Source organism: Gopherus flavomarginatus, chromosome 24, assembly GCF_025201925.1.
Source record: "Gopherus flavomarginatus isolate rGopFla2 chromosome 24, rGopFla2.mat.asm, whole genome shotgun sequence".
NCBI classification, from domain to species: domain Eukaryota; kingdom Metazoa; phylum Chordata; order Testudines; family Testudinidae; genus Gopherus; species Gopherus flavomarginatus.
The window spans coordinates 9,051,940-9,068,932 of record NC_066640.1 but is presented as its reverse complement, the minus strand read 5'-3'; the positions used below and the strand labels follow the sequence as shown (position 1 = coordinate 9,068,932).

Sequence of the window (16,993 nt, the reverse complement as noted above, 5' to 3'; positions counted from 1 at the left end):
GCCCCAGTATGCACAGAGCAGGGTAAGCCCCCAACCCTGCTACCCAGCTGGAGCTCAAGGGCCGAATTGAAAACTTCTGAAGGGCCAGATGCAGCCCCCGGGCAGTAGTTTGCCCACCCCTGCTCTAAACCATGCTAAAACCTTGAGCAGCACAATTCAAGAACACTATTAAGCCACAGTTAGGTTCCATCATCAGTAAAAACAAAACAATTTTTAGCCATGTCTGGGAAACCCACTGACAACACTGTTAAATTTCAATATCTAGGAAGGACTTCAACATGCCTGCCCTACTGACTAGAAGACCTTGCTACAAGAAGAGGCTGATAGATTAGGGCACAAAGGGAGTAAGCAAACTTCAGTTCTCTTCACACTCAGGCCACGTGGCAGGATCATCATGGTTTGTAAAATAGATGGGCCAAAAACAACCATGAGAAGAACTGTGTTGTAGGCCTTTCTGCCCATCTGGAAAATGAAGATAATATTCAGCTTCTTCACAGGGGCATTGAGAAGCTTAATTAGGTAGCTAGTGTTTATAAATTGCTTGGAAAACAAAGTTCTATATAAGTACTCAGTATGGTTATTTCAAACCAACTCTCTTTATTCCAGTGCAATATTTCTTGTCATTGTGCTTAATAAATGGCCAAAAGCAGATGAGGAGTTCTGTGGCAAAGCGGGTATTCACCCACAAAAGCTCACGCTCCAATACATTTGTTAGTCTATAAGGTGCCACAGAACTCTTTTGCCACTTTTACAGATCCAGACTAACACGGCTACCCCTCTGATACATAAGTAGATACTACAGCTAGCACCTAGTTGAAGTAAATAAAGGGGCACATATTTAGAATTCATATGCTTATTAGTTCGTGCCAAAGCTGGATTGAAAAGGAATCCTTTCTATTTTAAGCAATGAAAACCATTAGAAGAGGCTTACCATAAAGAAAAGCAAAATTTGATGAAAAGACAGAGGTCCTCTCCATATTATGGCTGTAGCCCTACCAGCAACATCCATGTCTAAATAGCTTCTGCCAGCACAGATTCTCTGGCTGGCACAGATGGGGATTTTTGTCTGAGATCTGTGCTAAAAGTAGTGTTATAAAACGACACTAGATGCCATCTGGGGAGATGCAGGTGGTCTGCTGTGTTACAGAGCACAGGCCTTCCCCCCTGCCCCCATCCCAACACAAAATAAATAAATAAATAAATAAAAGTGTGTCCGCACTGGTCAGGGAAATCCTGCTGGGTAAACTCCTAGGTAGAGATAATAGACTTTGTATAGACTCAGCCACAAAGGCTTAGGAAGGGAAAAGGCAAGACAAAAGTACAAAGATGATGGACAGAGCACTCGTTTTAAGAAGTGAGCCACTAAAGATATAACCATTGGCTCTCCTTAAGGATAGATGTCCCACTGTTTCCTGGCTCTTTCAGGCAAATGCTGAAGGTGTGAAAAGATGCTGCAGAGCACTGTAGAGTTTGGAAGGTGAAAGTGTCAATTTAAATAGAATAATTCTAGGCCTAAATGCTGAGGAGGTTCCCTTGTGCATGGAAGGTGCATGTCGAAGGACAATGAGGAAGGAAATGTATTTCAAACTTGAAGAATAAAACATACAAATTTAAACAAAAAAGAGAGAGATTAATTATGATTGATAGATATGGAAGAAGGATAGATTTGATTGTCAGGGAAACGGTTTCTCCAGAGTAAGGTGGGCTTTTTTGCCAATTAGAAGGCCGTGTCTGGACAAAGTTGTCAAGGTACAAAACCAATATTCTGCAAAGCTGAGGACATAGTACTATTGGAAAAGCTACCTCTTTCTGAGATTTGAATTCACCAACAGTTTTTAGACTAGTTACAATAATCTACTCCAGAGGACTCGGAGAGAATTAAATCATTAGTGCGCTTGAGTGAGCAAGGAAACACTTCATGGAGAGCTTTTTATCAATACCAGGCTCCATTTTGCAATAAAAGCAGTAATTGACCTGTTTTAACAAGGAGCTATTCTATCATGCCTAACAGTTTCACTTTTCTGTGTGTGGGCTCTATTTTGTTCCATTAAATGCCAAGTGTATATCTCTCTTGTTAGGACAAATTAGTCAATCTGTGATGCAAGATATGATCACAAAAGGATTTTTCCTAGTTTATTTGCCCTGATTTTCTCTAACATTTATGTTTATAGAGTTTAAACTTAGAAATCAGATATGACCAGCTCTCACAATGACCCAGTACTTAGTTTCATTGTGTTTTCTATCTTACACTGAGACGTTAGATAAAAATTCGAATACATTTTTTTAAACTAGGAATGACTATTTTTATAATCAACTGAGCGTCTGACAAAATTTACCCCATTTTCTTTTCCCCTAAAGAAGGACAAACTGAGGACATCTACTTCTCTGACTAATCACCAGCCATGTTTATTCAATACATTTATTGCAAGGATTAACACTAAATGTTATACAGCTCTACCCCGATACAACGCTGCCCTTGGAAGCCAAAAACATCTTACAGTATTATAGATGAAACAGCATTATATTGAACTTGCTTTGATCCACTGGAGTGTGCAGCCCCTCTCCCCACCACCCGCTCCCCAGAGCACTGCTTTACCGCGTTATATCCAAATTTGTTTTATCTCAGGTGACGTTATATCAGGGTAGAGGTGTACAAGGATTACTTGTTAATCAAAAATAAAAATAAATTTTAAACATTGCAGAATCAGTAAACCTTTTCTGACTGAATTTCCGGTGTTTCCGCTCATACATGCCTGCCAGCTTGACATTAGCAAACAGACATTTGGGAAGAAAAATAGGGATACCTTTGAACTACACTGAACTAGGGGTGCTTTTTAAAGGGCAGGGATAGTTAGCAGATATGCTACATGGGAATGCAGTAATAATTTACACCAAAATAACATTTTTCAAACTACTTCAGAGCACTTCACAATAAACCCACTCACCTCCCTATCAGGGGGAATACTGACTACTTTTTAACGATGTGCAAACAGGCTCAAAGAACATAAAAGAATGGCCATACTGGGTCAGACCAAAGGTCCATCTAGCCCAGTATCCGGTCTTCCCACAGTGGAATGTCAGGTGCCCCGGAAGGAATGAATGGAACAGGTAATCATCAACTGATCCATCCCAGCTTCTGGCAAACATAGGCTAGGGACACCATCCCTGCCCACCCTGGCTAATAGCAACTGATGGACTTATCCTCCATGAACTTGCCTTGTTCTTTTTTTAAACTTTGTTACAGTCTTGGCCTTCACAACCTCCTCGGGCAAGGAGTTCACAGTCTGACTGTGCGTTGTGTGAAAAAATACTTCCTTGTTTGTTTTAAAAGAAATTATAGGTATGATTTTCAAAAGTGCCAAAAGGAATGAGGAGCATAACTCCACTGGGATTTGGGCACTAACTCCCTTTGGCATTTTAAAATATGCATCCTATGTAAATTGCTTGAGGTCAGAGCATGTCCACAGCAGAACCAGAAGCAAAACTCAGAGTTCTGACTCCCAGCACACATTCAAATTATAAGTCATGCTGCTTCAGGCCTAAGGGGCACACGCTATTAGATAGGAGTCTTTCAGACATCATGTTAACACAAGTCAGTGTCTAGTTCTCCAGCTAGACATTAAAATCACTTATGTTTGAAGAATATGGAATAATCACAATGGTTTGGCCATTATGTCTCCTCATTAACAAAAATGTTCTAGTTCCCAAACAACATACAAACTACAGCCAGGCACATACTGGCTGCTATTTTTGCCTGGATTATTCATGCACATTACATGTAGACAACTTTGATAACACTCAAAGAAAGAGCAACACTAAATAAAAGCAAACTGTTTCTTGCTAGTACTGTTTTGTAGACACCTGTCCCCAGATTCCTTCCTTGCAACATAATTTGTACTTCTCAACTGAGATATTGTTTCCAGTACAACAGTTCATAAGCCCAATGCTGAGGTTTCCACCTATGAGGTTTTCAACTTCTCTAAACCCAGTATGTCGAGATCAAGCTCACCTTGGCAAGCCCTGCCCTATGAGCTCCCTGCGATTCGATGAAGGCAACATATTTCCCAAAGTTCTGAAACTCCTCTAGGGTAGGACGGAAGGTCATGATCTTACAGCCAGGGTTCTGTGGACTTGGGTTTTCAGACCCCATGTTTCCAGTGAGTTTTCAGCACCTGAAAAATGAAAAGGCAAAGGGGTGGGGAAGTGACAGAGAGAGAGAGAAAGCAGACAAGTTAAAAGGGGGGAAAAAAACCAAAAAAACATTCCTTTCTTCACATTCTCTTGTACAAATCTCAAGATAAACATATGCAAGCTTCTCCATTTTCCCCACTGATCAAACATTTCAGAGCCCCATTGGTAAGGAGATGGCGAGCTTTTCGCCAGAAACAATTTTAACACTATATTTTTATAATCATTGCCTATCTACACTATGCAGAGCCACAACTGCAAACAAAAATTCTATGCTTTTCCCTGACATCTAGTTATGAGATTTGGGGGTGGGGTGGGGGGAGTGTAAGATTTCATGGCCAGATTGTATTTACATGAACACACCTACTATGCCTAGGTATCCAGCAGACATCTGTGTTGCCCAAGTGATCAGTTTTGGTTGGAGTTGAGTTACAAATCACTTCAGTATTGAATACAGAGATAATGAAATTTTGCCATCCTTATTGTAAGAGTAAAGGCCAGCAGGACTGTACTAAGGCTCTGTCTACACAAGCAGTTTTATCAGTGAAACTTTTGTTGGTTGTGGTGTGGAAAAAAAAAAATGAACACCACACCCCTGACCAACTTAAGTTTCACCCACAAAAGTGCTGTGTGGATAGCTCTGCGTTAGCAGGAAAGACTCTCCTGCCGACATAGCCAACGCTGCTCGCTGGGGGTGGTTTAGTTATGTTGACCGGACAGAGCTCTCTCGCCAGCAAAGAGCAGCTACACGGGAGACCTCACAGCGGCACGGCTGTAGTGGCACAGCTGTGCCACTGAAAAGTCCGTAGTGTAGACATAGCTGAAGCTTGTCCTGATGGAGGGGGTCACCTTCAATTGAACTGAACTCGCTGACATGGGGTACAGAGGCCAAATCGCAGTGGAGGGAGAGAGGGTGAGGACAGGTGTTTCTGCCTGGTGGTGTGGGCTTCTCCTAAGAGTCAGGGCACCATTTGACCTGCTCTTCTCCACTGTTTAAAAACAGAGCTGATTAGGCTCCATTGACAGTCTTTTGTTTTGTCAAGCAATCACTTTCAGTGATTTCAGCTCTAATCAGGTCTAAGTGATGAGCCACAGGCCATGTCTACACTAGCAGGCTTACAGAGGCACAGCTGTACTGATGCAGATATGCCACTGTGAGATAGCTTGTGTAGCCACTCTATGCCAACGGGAGAGAGGTCTCCCATAGACATAATTAAACCACCTCCAGCGAGTAGCAGCAGCTATGTCAGTGGGAGAGGGTCTCCCATCGACAGAGCGATGTTCATATCGGTGCAACTTATGAGGCTCAGAGGGGTGTTTTTTCACAACCCAGAGCAACATATGTTATGTCGACAAAAGTGCTAGCATAGACATAGCCTTAGACTTGCTGCAGGACAGTGTTTCTGTGGAAGGGATGGCCCAGCCTGTACTAGCAGTGAGGTTCCCTCACTAGCAGCTAAAATCAATGAGAGCCGAATGGAACCTCAACAGACTGACTCACAGAGGTCTCAGTAAAGAGGCACGTGGCAGTAGAAGGTGATGGCACAGGGACATCGGTGGCAGAGCAGATGATGGAGTGGTGAAGTGAATGGTGCCACGACAAATGACAACATGCAGTGACACAGGTGGACAATGGTAACTGAGCAGTTGTGGCAGTAGCAGAACTAAGGCACTGCTTGATGTCCCTCTCCGTCACGTCCCTGTTGGAGACGAACTCACATGAACCCACTTCTGAACTCTGGTTCTCTGCTGACCAAGGACAGCAGCTGTAAGTGGGGTGGGATGGAGGAAGAGGGAAGTGGCATGTTAAAAGGGACATTTGTTTGTTGGGCATTCACACTGAAAGGTGAGAAACGGAGGCAAAGGCCACTGGCCAATGTACTCTGGGCAGGAGTTTTGCTAATGGTCAGATATGTGCAAATCATGGTGTTTTCACAGATTAATGCCAGGTTCCTTGCCCTGTTTATTAAAAGCGTTCTCTGCTAACCCAGACTCACTGTTTGCGAGTGGTGAAGTATTGCCCCTCAGAGGCACCCAGGGGTGGTGTTTAATTTTCCCAGATTACTGGGTGGGGCTCAAGCCAGTTCTGTGTTGTATTGTTAAGACGGACCCTTGGATATTGAACCCAGCCCTTGCTGCTGCTGACTCCAGAAGGTTTACACTATATTTAGATGTTTTGTTCCAACAAACATTTTTTAATGTGGATTAAAACAGCACAGTCCTGTTTTTCATTTTAACACAGTTTATTTCCTTTGCTGAGGCTTATGACTTATATTTACATTCCACTCTTTTCAATATTAGAGTGTACAGATCTGATACACAGTTTTTGTACTGGTGTAACTACTCGTTAGGGGTGTGATTTTTTTTAACATGTATAGCTATACTGGTACAATCCCTTTTGTGGTCACAGTTATACCAGCGTAGAGGTGCCCTGGATGTAGAAGAGCTGGACCAGGCAAGACTAGAATAAAGCTGGTCGGAAAGGGGAAAAACTTCAGAGAGCTAGATAAGACATACGACATGGCTACACTTGCACACGTAGAGTGCTTTGAGTTAAACAAGCCTTCGTAGAGCACAGTAGGGAAAGTGCTGTATTCTGTCCACACTGACAGCTGACAGCACGCTGGCATGGCCACATTAGCAGCTCTTGCAACGGTCACAGAGAGCAGTGCAATGTGGCAGCTATCTCAGCATGCAAGTGGCTGCAACGTGCTTTTAAAATGGGGGGAGTGGAGTGTGACAGGGAGTGTGTTGCGTGTATGTGGGGGGAGAGAGAGTGGGTTTTTGAGGGGCTGAGAGCATGTCAGCACGTGGTCTTGTAAATTCAGACAGCAGCAGACCTCCCCCCCTTGCCTCTCTCTCTTTCACACACACACACAGCATTCCACAGTAATGGTTGCTTTGTCTTGGAGCAGATAAGCAGCCAGCTGTCAAACAGAGCTTTCAAAGGGCATATCCAAAACAATGACAAAAGTGGCCACTTAAGGGGATTACTGGACGTTTCTGGAGGCTGATCAGAGTGCAGTAATACAACACCTCATTCACTGGGGTGCTCCAGCGTGGGCGCCTCAAACGTTATTCTACTCGCCAAGGTAGAGTACCAGGAGCACTTTAGCTGGGGAGTCGGAGCGCTCTACATGCCTTGCCAGTGTGGGCAGGTAGCGAGCTAGTGCGCCCGGAGCTCCTTTAATGCGCTGTAACTCATAAGTGTAGCCCAGCCCATAGTCTTCATGCTCCACTAAAGGTACACATTCCCCATTAGTGAAAGTAGTGCAAAACCTCAAGATTCTGTTTGATTCCTTGCTAAACCTGTTGACCAAGTAGCTTCAATTTCTTTTTCTTTTTTGCCTCCAGCTTGCCAGAAAACTTTGTTCCTTCCTCATGGATCAGGACTGGGCCACAGTAATCCATGCATGTCACCAGCTGTAATTCATACTCCTGGGGGAATTCTGCACCACTACACAATGAAGAATTTGCACAGAATTAATGTTCTGAGCTAGAGTGACCACTCATCCCGAATTGGGCAAGACACGCCTGAAATGCAGAGTTTAAGTCCCAGTCTGAATGACTCTGGTACAGCAATATCCCAGATTCCCTGCAGCACTGCTCTGCGCCAGTGCAATGCTCAGAGACAGTGCCAGCCTCTTCCCAATAGGGAGGCTGAGGTGGGCCTTTGTCCCCCATTGCCACGAGGCCCCCATCCTGGCCAGGCCAGAAGCCAGAGCTGGGCAGTAGTAAGAGCTGCCCAGGGAGCCTGGGCCATTGCAGGGAACCCCAGACCTTCCACCTGCCCCAGGGGAGTGGGGACACAGGGCATCCATCCAGGGCAGGTGGAGTAGCCTTGGCTCCCTGGGCAGCTCTTACCACAGCCCAACTTCAGCTTCTGACTTTGTCAGGGGGCAAGGCCTTAAGGGAAAGAGGAGAGGCTGGGAGCATGGCTCCTGATGTGTCTGTTTTTGCCTTTTGAGAAGATGGTCATCCTATTCTGCACAGAATTTCATTTTTTCCCCAGCAGAATTGACACTGCAGAACTGTTGGCCACCACTAGGGGCCACTGGACGCAACAGAACCTGGCTTCCCAGATAGCAAATAGAGGAAACTGCCTGTGGGAGGGGAAGGGGTTCCCAGCTGCTCCAGTTTCTAGCATACCCTGAAGGAAATAGGCAGCATGCAGTGAGCGCAGCATCCAGCCCAGCAGGGATGGAGGCCTTGTGCAGTCTCAGCCCTGCACAGTCCAACACTGAAGTCACCACAGGAAATTTCATACAAACCCAGCCTGACCAGTATCAGGCTGTTACACCCTCTGATCCCTGGGCTCTAGGGGGAAAAAGGGGTGGTGCAGGTGTCTAACCCCATAGCTGGGCTCAGGGTGGGGGGGAAGAGCAGGTTTCAGGGGCAGGGGGGCCCCGCAACTGTAACTCCCCCCCTCCAGCTCTTCCTCCCCTGGCAGTGTCCTCTTTTTGGGTACCTCTATATGGTAACCCTACAGTGGCCGGATGAAAAAACACGAATTGACTAAAAGACCGGAGGGGCAGAGTTTTCCCCCCAGGATGTGCCCAGCTGGCACATAACACACCAGACTCAGTCATCCAACAAAATCATAACAGAAAACAGGAACTGGGTTGTCATAGGGGTTTCTTTAACTTTCTGCTCCTGTGGGAATCTCTTTTGTTGTCTGTATTGCTACAGATATACTTGCTGACAGGTGTTTTGAAATAAGTTACCAAAATGATTGAAACTGGCACGATTATATTGTGTTATTTTAACAAATAAAATACGCAGAATTTTAAAATATTATCCACAGAATTTTTAACTTTTTGGTTCAGAATTCCCCTAGGAGTAAATTCATTGTATTCAACATGAAATGAGAAGACTATGCACAAGTTCCAGTTGGTACAGAATGTGGCTACCCATCTTCTCCCTGGTTCAGGCTGCCATGATCACATCAGGTGTGTGCTCAATTCCCTCCACTGGCTCTCAGTCAGCTTCTGGTGCCATTTTAAGGCCTTGGTCCAAGTTTTCAAAGCGATTAATATGTCAAGCTACAGCAAAGACCAAATTTCAATCTATGAATGCCGCCTCTGGGGCAATGCACACCACAAAGCCCAGGATGAGGCAAGCAAGAACTGGGGACAAAGCATTCTTTGTCAAGGATAGTCAGCTATGAACAATTATCCAGACGAGATCAAGCAAATCCAGAGCCTGATCATCTTTTGGAAATTTAGCAAAGCCTCTCTCTCTGAGAAAGCCTTTTCACCATGATACTCACAACCCAAATTCCCCTTTATTCCAGAATCCCTCCCAACCTCACCCCAAATCATCCACACAAAAAAAGCAAGCAGAACTCTGACACCATAAAGGGAAGAACGCCAGAAACTCTATGAAGTCTCTCAGATAGTCGGTGACAGAGAGCAAACTCTAAGATAGATAACGCCAGTATAGTTTATTCCCCTTCCCCTATGAGAATGAACTATACCAGAATAAGTATGTTTATACCAATGTAACTGTCCACAGGGGGGTAGGAGTTGTACAACTTGTACCCCCTGTATGTTTAGGACAAGGCCTAATGATAGCTGATGGCTTATCCACAACCTTCAGTTTCCTCTGTTCATTATGTGCAAGTGGTTGGCCCTGAATGAATGACGACAGCTAAGCTTTTCCACCAACTTCAGCCCTCTCTAATTCAGTATGTATATGGAAGTAAGTGTTTGTCATTTAAAAGGGTGGCAGCATGCTTTTTTCTTTTCCTCCATCTGTTTCAATGACAGAAACTCATTCACTAGGTTGCCTGAGTACTAGTTTTTCAAGGTTATGATAGAAGCTATTTAGTATGCGAACCCTGCATTATAATTTGATTAAATCTGCAGTGTGTATGGAGAGAGAGACGCATCAGACACTTCATAAAAATGCAGATGAGTCATTTTTTAAATCTCCATCAACTCAAATAGCAATTGGATAACTTCCTTCAAATTTGCAGTAAACATTCTATTTCACCATGAGCCATGTTAACTTCACAATGGTAAATTTTTCAAGTATTAATTTAGAAAGTTACAAGGATGGCCAAAAATAAGTCCTAATGGAACTCTGATTGCAAACTTAACTATGAAGAGAGACACTTACATATTTTAAATTGTGTGCCTCTATTCACTATACTCATGGAATATCACTAGAGGGCAGTAAAGGACTTTTAAGGATTAAAGTATGTAAAATGGGTTACTACAACCTGCACGAAGCAATGCCACTCGGGCTTTGACTTTGTCAGATCTCACAAAGTAAAGCATGGTTGGGTGTAGGCCAGGTAAGTACTAGGATGGGAAACCACCAAGAAAAAAATCCAGGTGCTGCAGTAAGTGATGCTGGCAACACATTTCTATGTTTGTTAACACTGAACCAACGCTCAGCACTGTTCTGGGAAGAAATATGTTTTTGCAAAAGACAGGCACTTGTCACCTATAATTAAAAAACCTCTCAGCCTATTCTTCTAAAGTAGGTGTTAAGTCTGGTCACAGTGATAGAAAATTCTCCCTATGGTTTCAGTTGGGTATAATATCATTTATGTCTAATATTAATGAGAACTTTGAGGGGGGCTTCTGATAATGCACCCTTTTAAATAATATTTTTTTTACAAGTTAAGGCTGTGTTTATAAGGTGTTCTTTACTGCAGGACCAAAACCAGCACCACCAAAAAAGTTTGGGCCCATTTCTTCTTATCCCATCCTCCTCTGTGTACACATCTGCCTTGAGCCTCTTCAGTTGCAGCTTTGCTAATGCAGCTACCAGTATATACCCTCTTTGCAGAGCCTAAAGGGCAGGCAGGAGAGCTCATCACCCAGAGCAGAACATGAGAGGTACAAGTGCTCATCAGCAAGACAGTAAAACCAACTATTCAAAGTGCTGTCAAATGCCACAAAATCAACAGACTGGAAAAACAAACAGATTGCATCATTCCCCCCTTCCCCCAAGTCCTCTCTACTCTAGTAGTGTTATGAGTTATAATTTACTTGCAATAGCTAAATAATTCTCAGAAATAATCATCTTCAAATTGATAATCCCTTTAAGCAATTGACACAGTTCACCATAGAGAGGTTGCATTTCAGTGGTGAGTGAAGATATTCTTCTACATAGTACTTAACATGTTTTGGGATGCTTCTATATTAAGCCTGCAAGTTCCTGGGCAGGAAACATGTTTCATCTCCATTTGTATGTACCATTTACACATACTGTAGTATATAAACGTTTTACAATAATACTGGAGAGTGAATAGTATCTCCTGTTGCCAGGGACTGACCAGTGGAGCTAATTAGCATCTGATGCAGGTGCATCAATCAGTAATTTTCTCATTCGTTATTCAGGAAAATGCCATTTACCATGAAAGCCAGCAAGCTGGTGCTGAATTCAAACCAGGGATGATGAGTGAACACTCAAGAATAAATTTCAAGATGAGATTTACAAAAGAACAAGCATGTAAATTCTCACCCAAAAGGCTGCACAAACTGCATCAGGAAAATGCACAAAGATCCTTTGCACAAGCAGAAGAATCAAATTCAAGTCCAGTAGTAGCACTGTTTAAAAACTGACCTAAAAGATTCTGGGATAGGGCACGGACTCAGGAATGCCTTCTTGAGGAGAATCCATGCTAATACTGTTGAGGCCATCTGTTCCAGGGATGCCTCCCCATTTTTGGCAGCTTTATTATAGTTCCCTGACTGCAATATAAGTATTCATAGCCAGCTCTTAGCCCATCTTCTCTCAAAACTCCTTCCCATCATTCTGCTTTCCGCTCGATCTGCCAGGAGAGGATAACTAGCAGCGTATGCTAAAACTGTAACAACAATGTGAATAGTCTTATGCATGGAAGGTTATTTCATCTATCACAGTTATGAATGCCCCAGAAAAAGCAAGACAATAATGTGTATTTCAGTGCCCTGGAGCATCACACAAAAGGAATGAGCAAAGCACCTTGGATTTTTTTCATAATGTTTAATCTGATGTCATTTTTCTAATGAGAATCTTAACAGACACCTCAGATAACACTTGATGTTCAGCCAGTTAACCTAATCAAACTATTACAACAGCTAACTATAACACCCATGAGGGCCAGGGGAGTCAGTTCTCTCATTTCTCATTATAAAAGGATCAGCAGAGGGACACCTGTATGTAAACGACATCCTGTTACCAACCAAGGCCATGTGCTGTTCTACATGAGTAGAAGCATGGACGCTCCAACGGAGCACTCTGACACCTGGCTTTTGAGGTGGAAAGACCAGTGTTTTTTCTTTACAACTGCTTTGAAAATTGCTGTTGTGTTGCACACCACCCTTCACTGTAAAGTACTGAACCACTTTACTGCTGGCTACTCACCATCTTCCAATCACACTGGATGAGCAAGAAAGCAGCTGAAGCAACAAGCCATGCCATCAGAAGTTTTGCAGTTTCAAGGAGGAAACAATGTTAGCACAAACATTTTTTTAAAAATGGGCTTAAAACCTTTTTGTTTATGTTAAGACTTCGCTGAGTTTGATTTTTTTTTATAATTTTGACATATCAATGTTTGAACATTTTTATAATTTATTTAAATGTTCACAGCTGCAGAAAAGTGTGTTTTAATTGATTTTATTTTTATCTATTTAAATTCTCACAATGCAGGAAATTATGGGAGGGATCAGATAATTATTTAATGATACTAGGTGCTGAGATTCAAGCAGTTACAACTTTATAACAGTTAAAACACAAATTGTCAACATCCCATGTCCAAGTAAATAATCTGAAGTCAAGCTAAGTTCTAAGCAGCCTTTTTCTTGCTTTGCCTATCAGTACATTTCAGTTATTATCAATGGAAATTGTTTGAGGCTGTACCATGAACTCAATGCTTATTAATGTTTACCAATAAAAATTAAATCCTTCAAAGCCTATTTATGTTGTATGAAGGTCTGGAAAGCTGTTTGCAAAAAAAATCTGACTTTCTTCTTTATCTTAACTTAGAAATATCAGGTCTGATCTACACAGGGAAAGAAGAATGTCAACACAGGAGGAGTAACACTGGTAAATTGCCCCATGTAGACAAGCCCTTAGGACTGTCAAGTCTGGTCTTCTCTGAGTTTGCTGAAGGACCTCTTGGGAGTTTCTGAGCATGTGAACTGTGAGCTCTCAGGCCATAATTCAAGCAGTAACGGATAAGAGGCTGTTGAACACTTTGGAGAAGGAATGTTTTTTCTAAAGGTGCATTAGTCATCAAGTTAAATAAACACTAAATATAAAAATTACTGAATCTTCTGCCCTTCCCTCATTTACTCAGCTTTGTTTCTCTCCTGTGAAGTCAATTTACAATAGAAGTGTTTCCCAAATTTGACCATAACATGGCCCACTTCTTGAGACAGTGTCGCACTTCATGCTATAATTTTTAACTAAGTCTGTAACCATTTATTGGCAGTGTGTGGTAGGACATCCCCAGAATGCATTGTTTTCATGTGCTGATGATGCTCCTGTGTGTATGTCATGCAGGCACTTTATCCTCTATGGGTCAGAAGTTTGCTATGGGTTAACTAACCCAGATACACACATGATTAGGTATAGAGTAGGTATGGATGTGCTAATGAGCACACAGTATCCCCAAACTGCTGCCTGGACACAAACTAAACCAGTGATACTCAGACCTCAGTGGTTCAGGAGCCAAATACACCTTCAGCATTACCCAAAAAAGCCACAATAGTGTGAATTCATTATTTCATTTACTATAGTACTATATATTCACATTTAAACAGCATAACTGGTGAAATGTTTAGTGTATATATATTTCTCACTGCAAAGTGACTGGCCAAATATATCAACTACAATTGGTTAACAACATAGTAAAAGCATGCTTATTGGTTAATAATTAAATCCCATGTGTTTTAATATCATTTGCTGCAAAGAGTTGCAGGAGACACATTAAAGAGCCACTTGCAGCTGATGAACTTCAGCCTGAGTATCACTGAGCTGAATCAAATTACTTATAAGCAGTAATGGTGAGTGACCATGTCTCTGATCTGTTGCAAAAACACCAGATCCAGTTGAAATATGGCTGGATCTTTCAAGGGACTGATTAGACTGAAGAAAGTGCAGTTGGGGAGAGAAGAAAAAAACAAAAACAAAGCAGTTCTACAATTAAATTTTATTAAAAAACAAACATACGTGTGAACTCTGGACATTCTGCTAGCTGACTTGCTGTTTGTCCCAACTTCCTCCAATCCTTGTCCCTTGGTCCTATCACTGCCACTCTTACTCTCCCAGACCTTCCATACATCTCTCTCTATCCTCCTCCACTCTTATTCCTATGTGATAATGGAGTCTCATGCAACATCAACATATGAAAATTCAGCAAACGTTTTAGTTGAACACATATGCAAGGTCAGACCAACGCAAGAACCTCAGACAGCTACATGTGGGACTGACAAAATTGTCCAAGACCACAGCAGGCTGTTGTACCCTTGTTTGTGCTCTTCATGTATTGCATATCATGTAATGTGCCTTGCTTCAAAGTGGTTAATGGTAAGGGGTTGGAGTGATAGCTCAGCGGTTTGAGCATTGGTCTGCTAAACCCAGGGTTGTGAGTTCAATCCCTGAGGAGGCCATTTAGGGATTTGGGGCAAAAATCTCTCTGGGGATTGGTCCTGCTTTGAGAAGGGGGTTAGACTAGATGACCTCCTGAGGTCCCTTCCAACTCTGACATGAAAAATTCCTACCACCTTGCTCTCTCATTTATGTTGTTTTCTAGCTGCTGGGGTAAACCTGACATGTTTTCAAGTTTAGCTTCAGAGTGTCTTTATATTGCTTGCATTGGCCACCATGAGACTCGGTGGCTGGCTTTAGCTGACCACTTGGCTGTTTGAGTCAAATGAGATCGCTTGACAACACAGCTGAACTTTTTTGAGCATAATTTGCACATCAGACATGCAACAACAATTAAGAATTTTGATATTGGGAATCCTGTCCCACCCATATGACCCTGCAAAGAGACCAGACTTAAGACCCTGCATACAGAATTGATCAAGTTTCCTAATGTGGCAGTGACTTGCTGTCCAGGTCTCACAACCATACAGAAGTGTTAGTAAGCACAAACTGCTCTATAGACATTTAGTTTAGTGAGAAACAAGGTGAGTCTCTCTTTCACCAACAGAAGTCAGTCCAATAAAAGATTACCTCACCCACCTTGTGTCTTTCATATCCTGGGACCAACACTACTACTACAACACCACCACTACCAACATTTAGTTTAGTGCTTATTTTGACAACTCCATCATTCTATAGGCAGCGTGACTGCATTCCAAATGCAGATCTGGCCTTGGCTATATGGTGAGTAATATCAATAGTACCATTCTGAGACAGCATACTCTCTAGATAGCAAAGCTTGTCCACAGACTTACGAGGCGCATCATTGATCTTAATAATTGGGTAAGCGTGCATATCCCCAGGCACAGGATGGTACAGTATTTCAGTTCTCTTTAGGCTGACTGTGAAGCCAAAATGAATGATTACACAAGCAAAGTGACCAGTTATAAATTAAATGTCATCAATTGATGATTATACACTGGCTGCTCACTCAGCAAATAAAAGCCCCTTAAATGAGTAAATCTGCCACTTTTGTGCAAACACAGAAGCACTCTGGATTGAACAACTTCTCAGCAGTGTGGAAATAGATAAATACTCTATCAGTATCATGAAACTAATCCATACGCATAGCCAAAAAAAGGATGTAAAAAGTGTGGGAGCCAGACTGCAACCTTGCCTAGGAGCCACTGTGACTGAAGAGGGGTCCAATATCTCACCAGTTTCCACCACTGTGACCGTCATCCTCATTATGGAAGGGCCAAATGACAGAAAAACTTCGCAAGGTATCCAAAAAGGAACAAAAGTTTCCAGAGTCCCTCACAATTTACAAAGTAAAAAAAGCTTTAGCTATGTCAAACACCATACAAAGACCACAATTTTGCTCCCAGCTCTTTTCCTGAAGCTGGGGGGCTGGGATGATCATGTCTATAGTGCCCCATCCACACAGAGTCCTGGAGGATGGTTTTCACAAGGTAGGTGTTCAGTATATTCAGTCTGACCCCTACAAGAATTTTCTGAGCAACAAAGAATAGGGAAGAGCTACAGGGATTAGCAGTTTGCTCTGTCACCCTTACATTTATAGAGGTGAACAATGCTGGCATCCTTGAAATCCCGTGGCATCGATTCTCATTCCCAGACAATGCAGGAGTGCCACGTGAGGTGCCTTGCACTGTGATAGGGACCTGCTTACAGATCTCTGCTGGAAAGCCATCTAGTCTAGGTGGTTTCATTTATGACATCTGCATGATTACTACTATGGTTTCTCATAAGGCGGGGAAAAAGCACAAGTTCTTTTAATAGGTGTTGAAGAAGAGCATTGCTTGATTCCTGAGAAGCACTGGGAGGGTGATGGAGAAGCTAACTAAAACATTCCATCCTTCAGTCAACTAAGAGCTGGTCTACACTTGAAAAGCTACAGCAACACAGATGCCAGTGGGAGAGGCTCTCCCATCAATGTAGGTAATCCATCTCCTCCACATACACAAATTTAAGTCGGCTCAACTACAGTTCTCAGGGGTGTGGATTTTTTTCCACACCCCAGAGCAACATACCAAGTTTTCTAGTGCAGACCAGCCCTAAGAGTCTATTGCAGTCCACAGTTTGTATGAGGGTTATCCCATTGCACTTGGGGCCACACACAGCCTGAAGGCCAGCAAAAATGTTTCTGGCGTCTTCGTTATCTGTTGCCAGTTTTGATTCCATTGCTTTCTTTTCACAC

At 42.7% G+C, this 16,993-nt stretch overlaps 1 protein-coding gene across 8 annotated transcripts in view; it reads right to left on the bottom strand.

Moving 5' to 3' along the window:
- Positions 1-16,993, bottom strand: part of KDM4B (lysine demethylase 4B) — a 157,257-nt gene that overhangs the window by 121,160 nt on the left and 19,104 nt on the right. For all 8 annotated transcript variants that reach the window (XM_050934416.1, XM_050934417.1, XM_050934418.1 and 5 more), the window contains exon 2: positions 4,010-4,172. In XM_050934416.1, coding sequence (XP_050790373.1) covers positions 4,010-4,150 — 141 coding nt within the window. In that variant the 5' untranslated portion in view covers positions 4,151-4,172. The remainder of the gene's footprint in view (positions 1-4,009; positions 4,173-16,993) is intronic.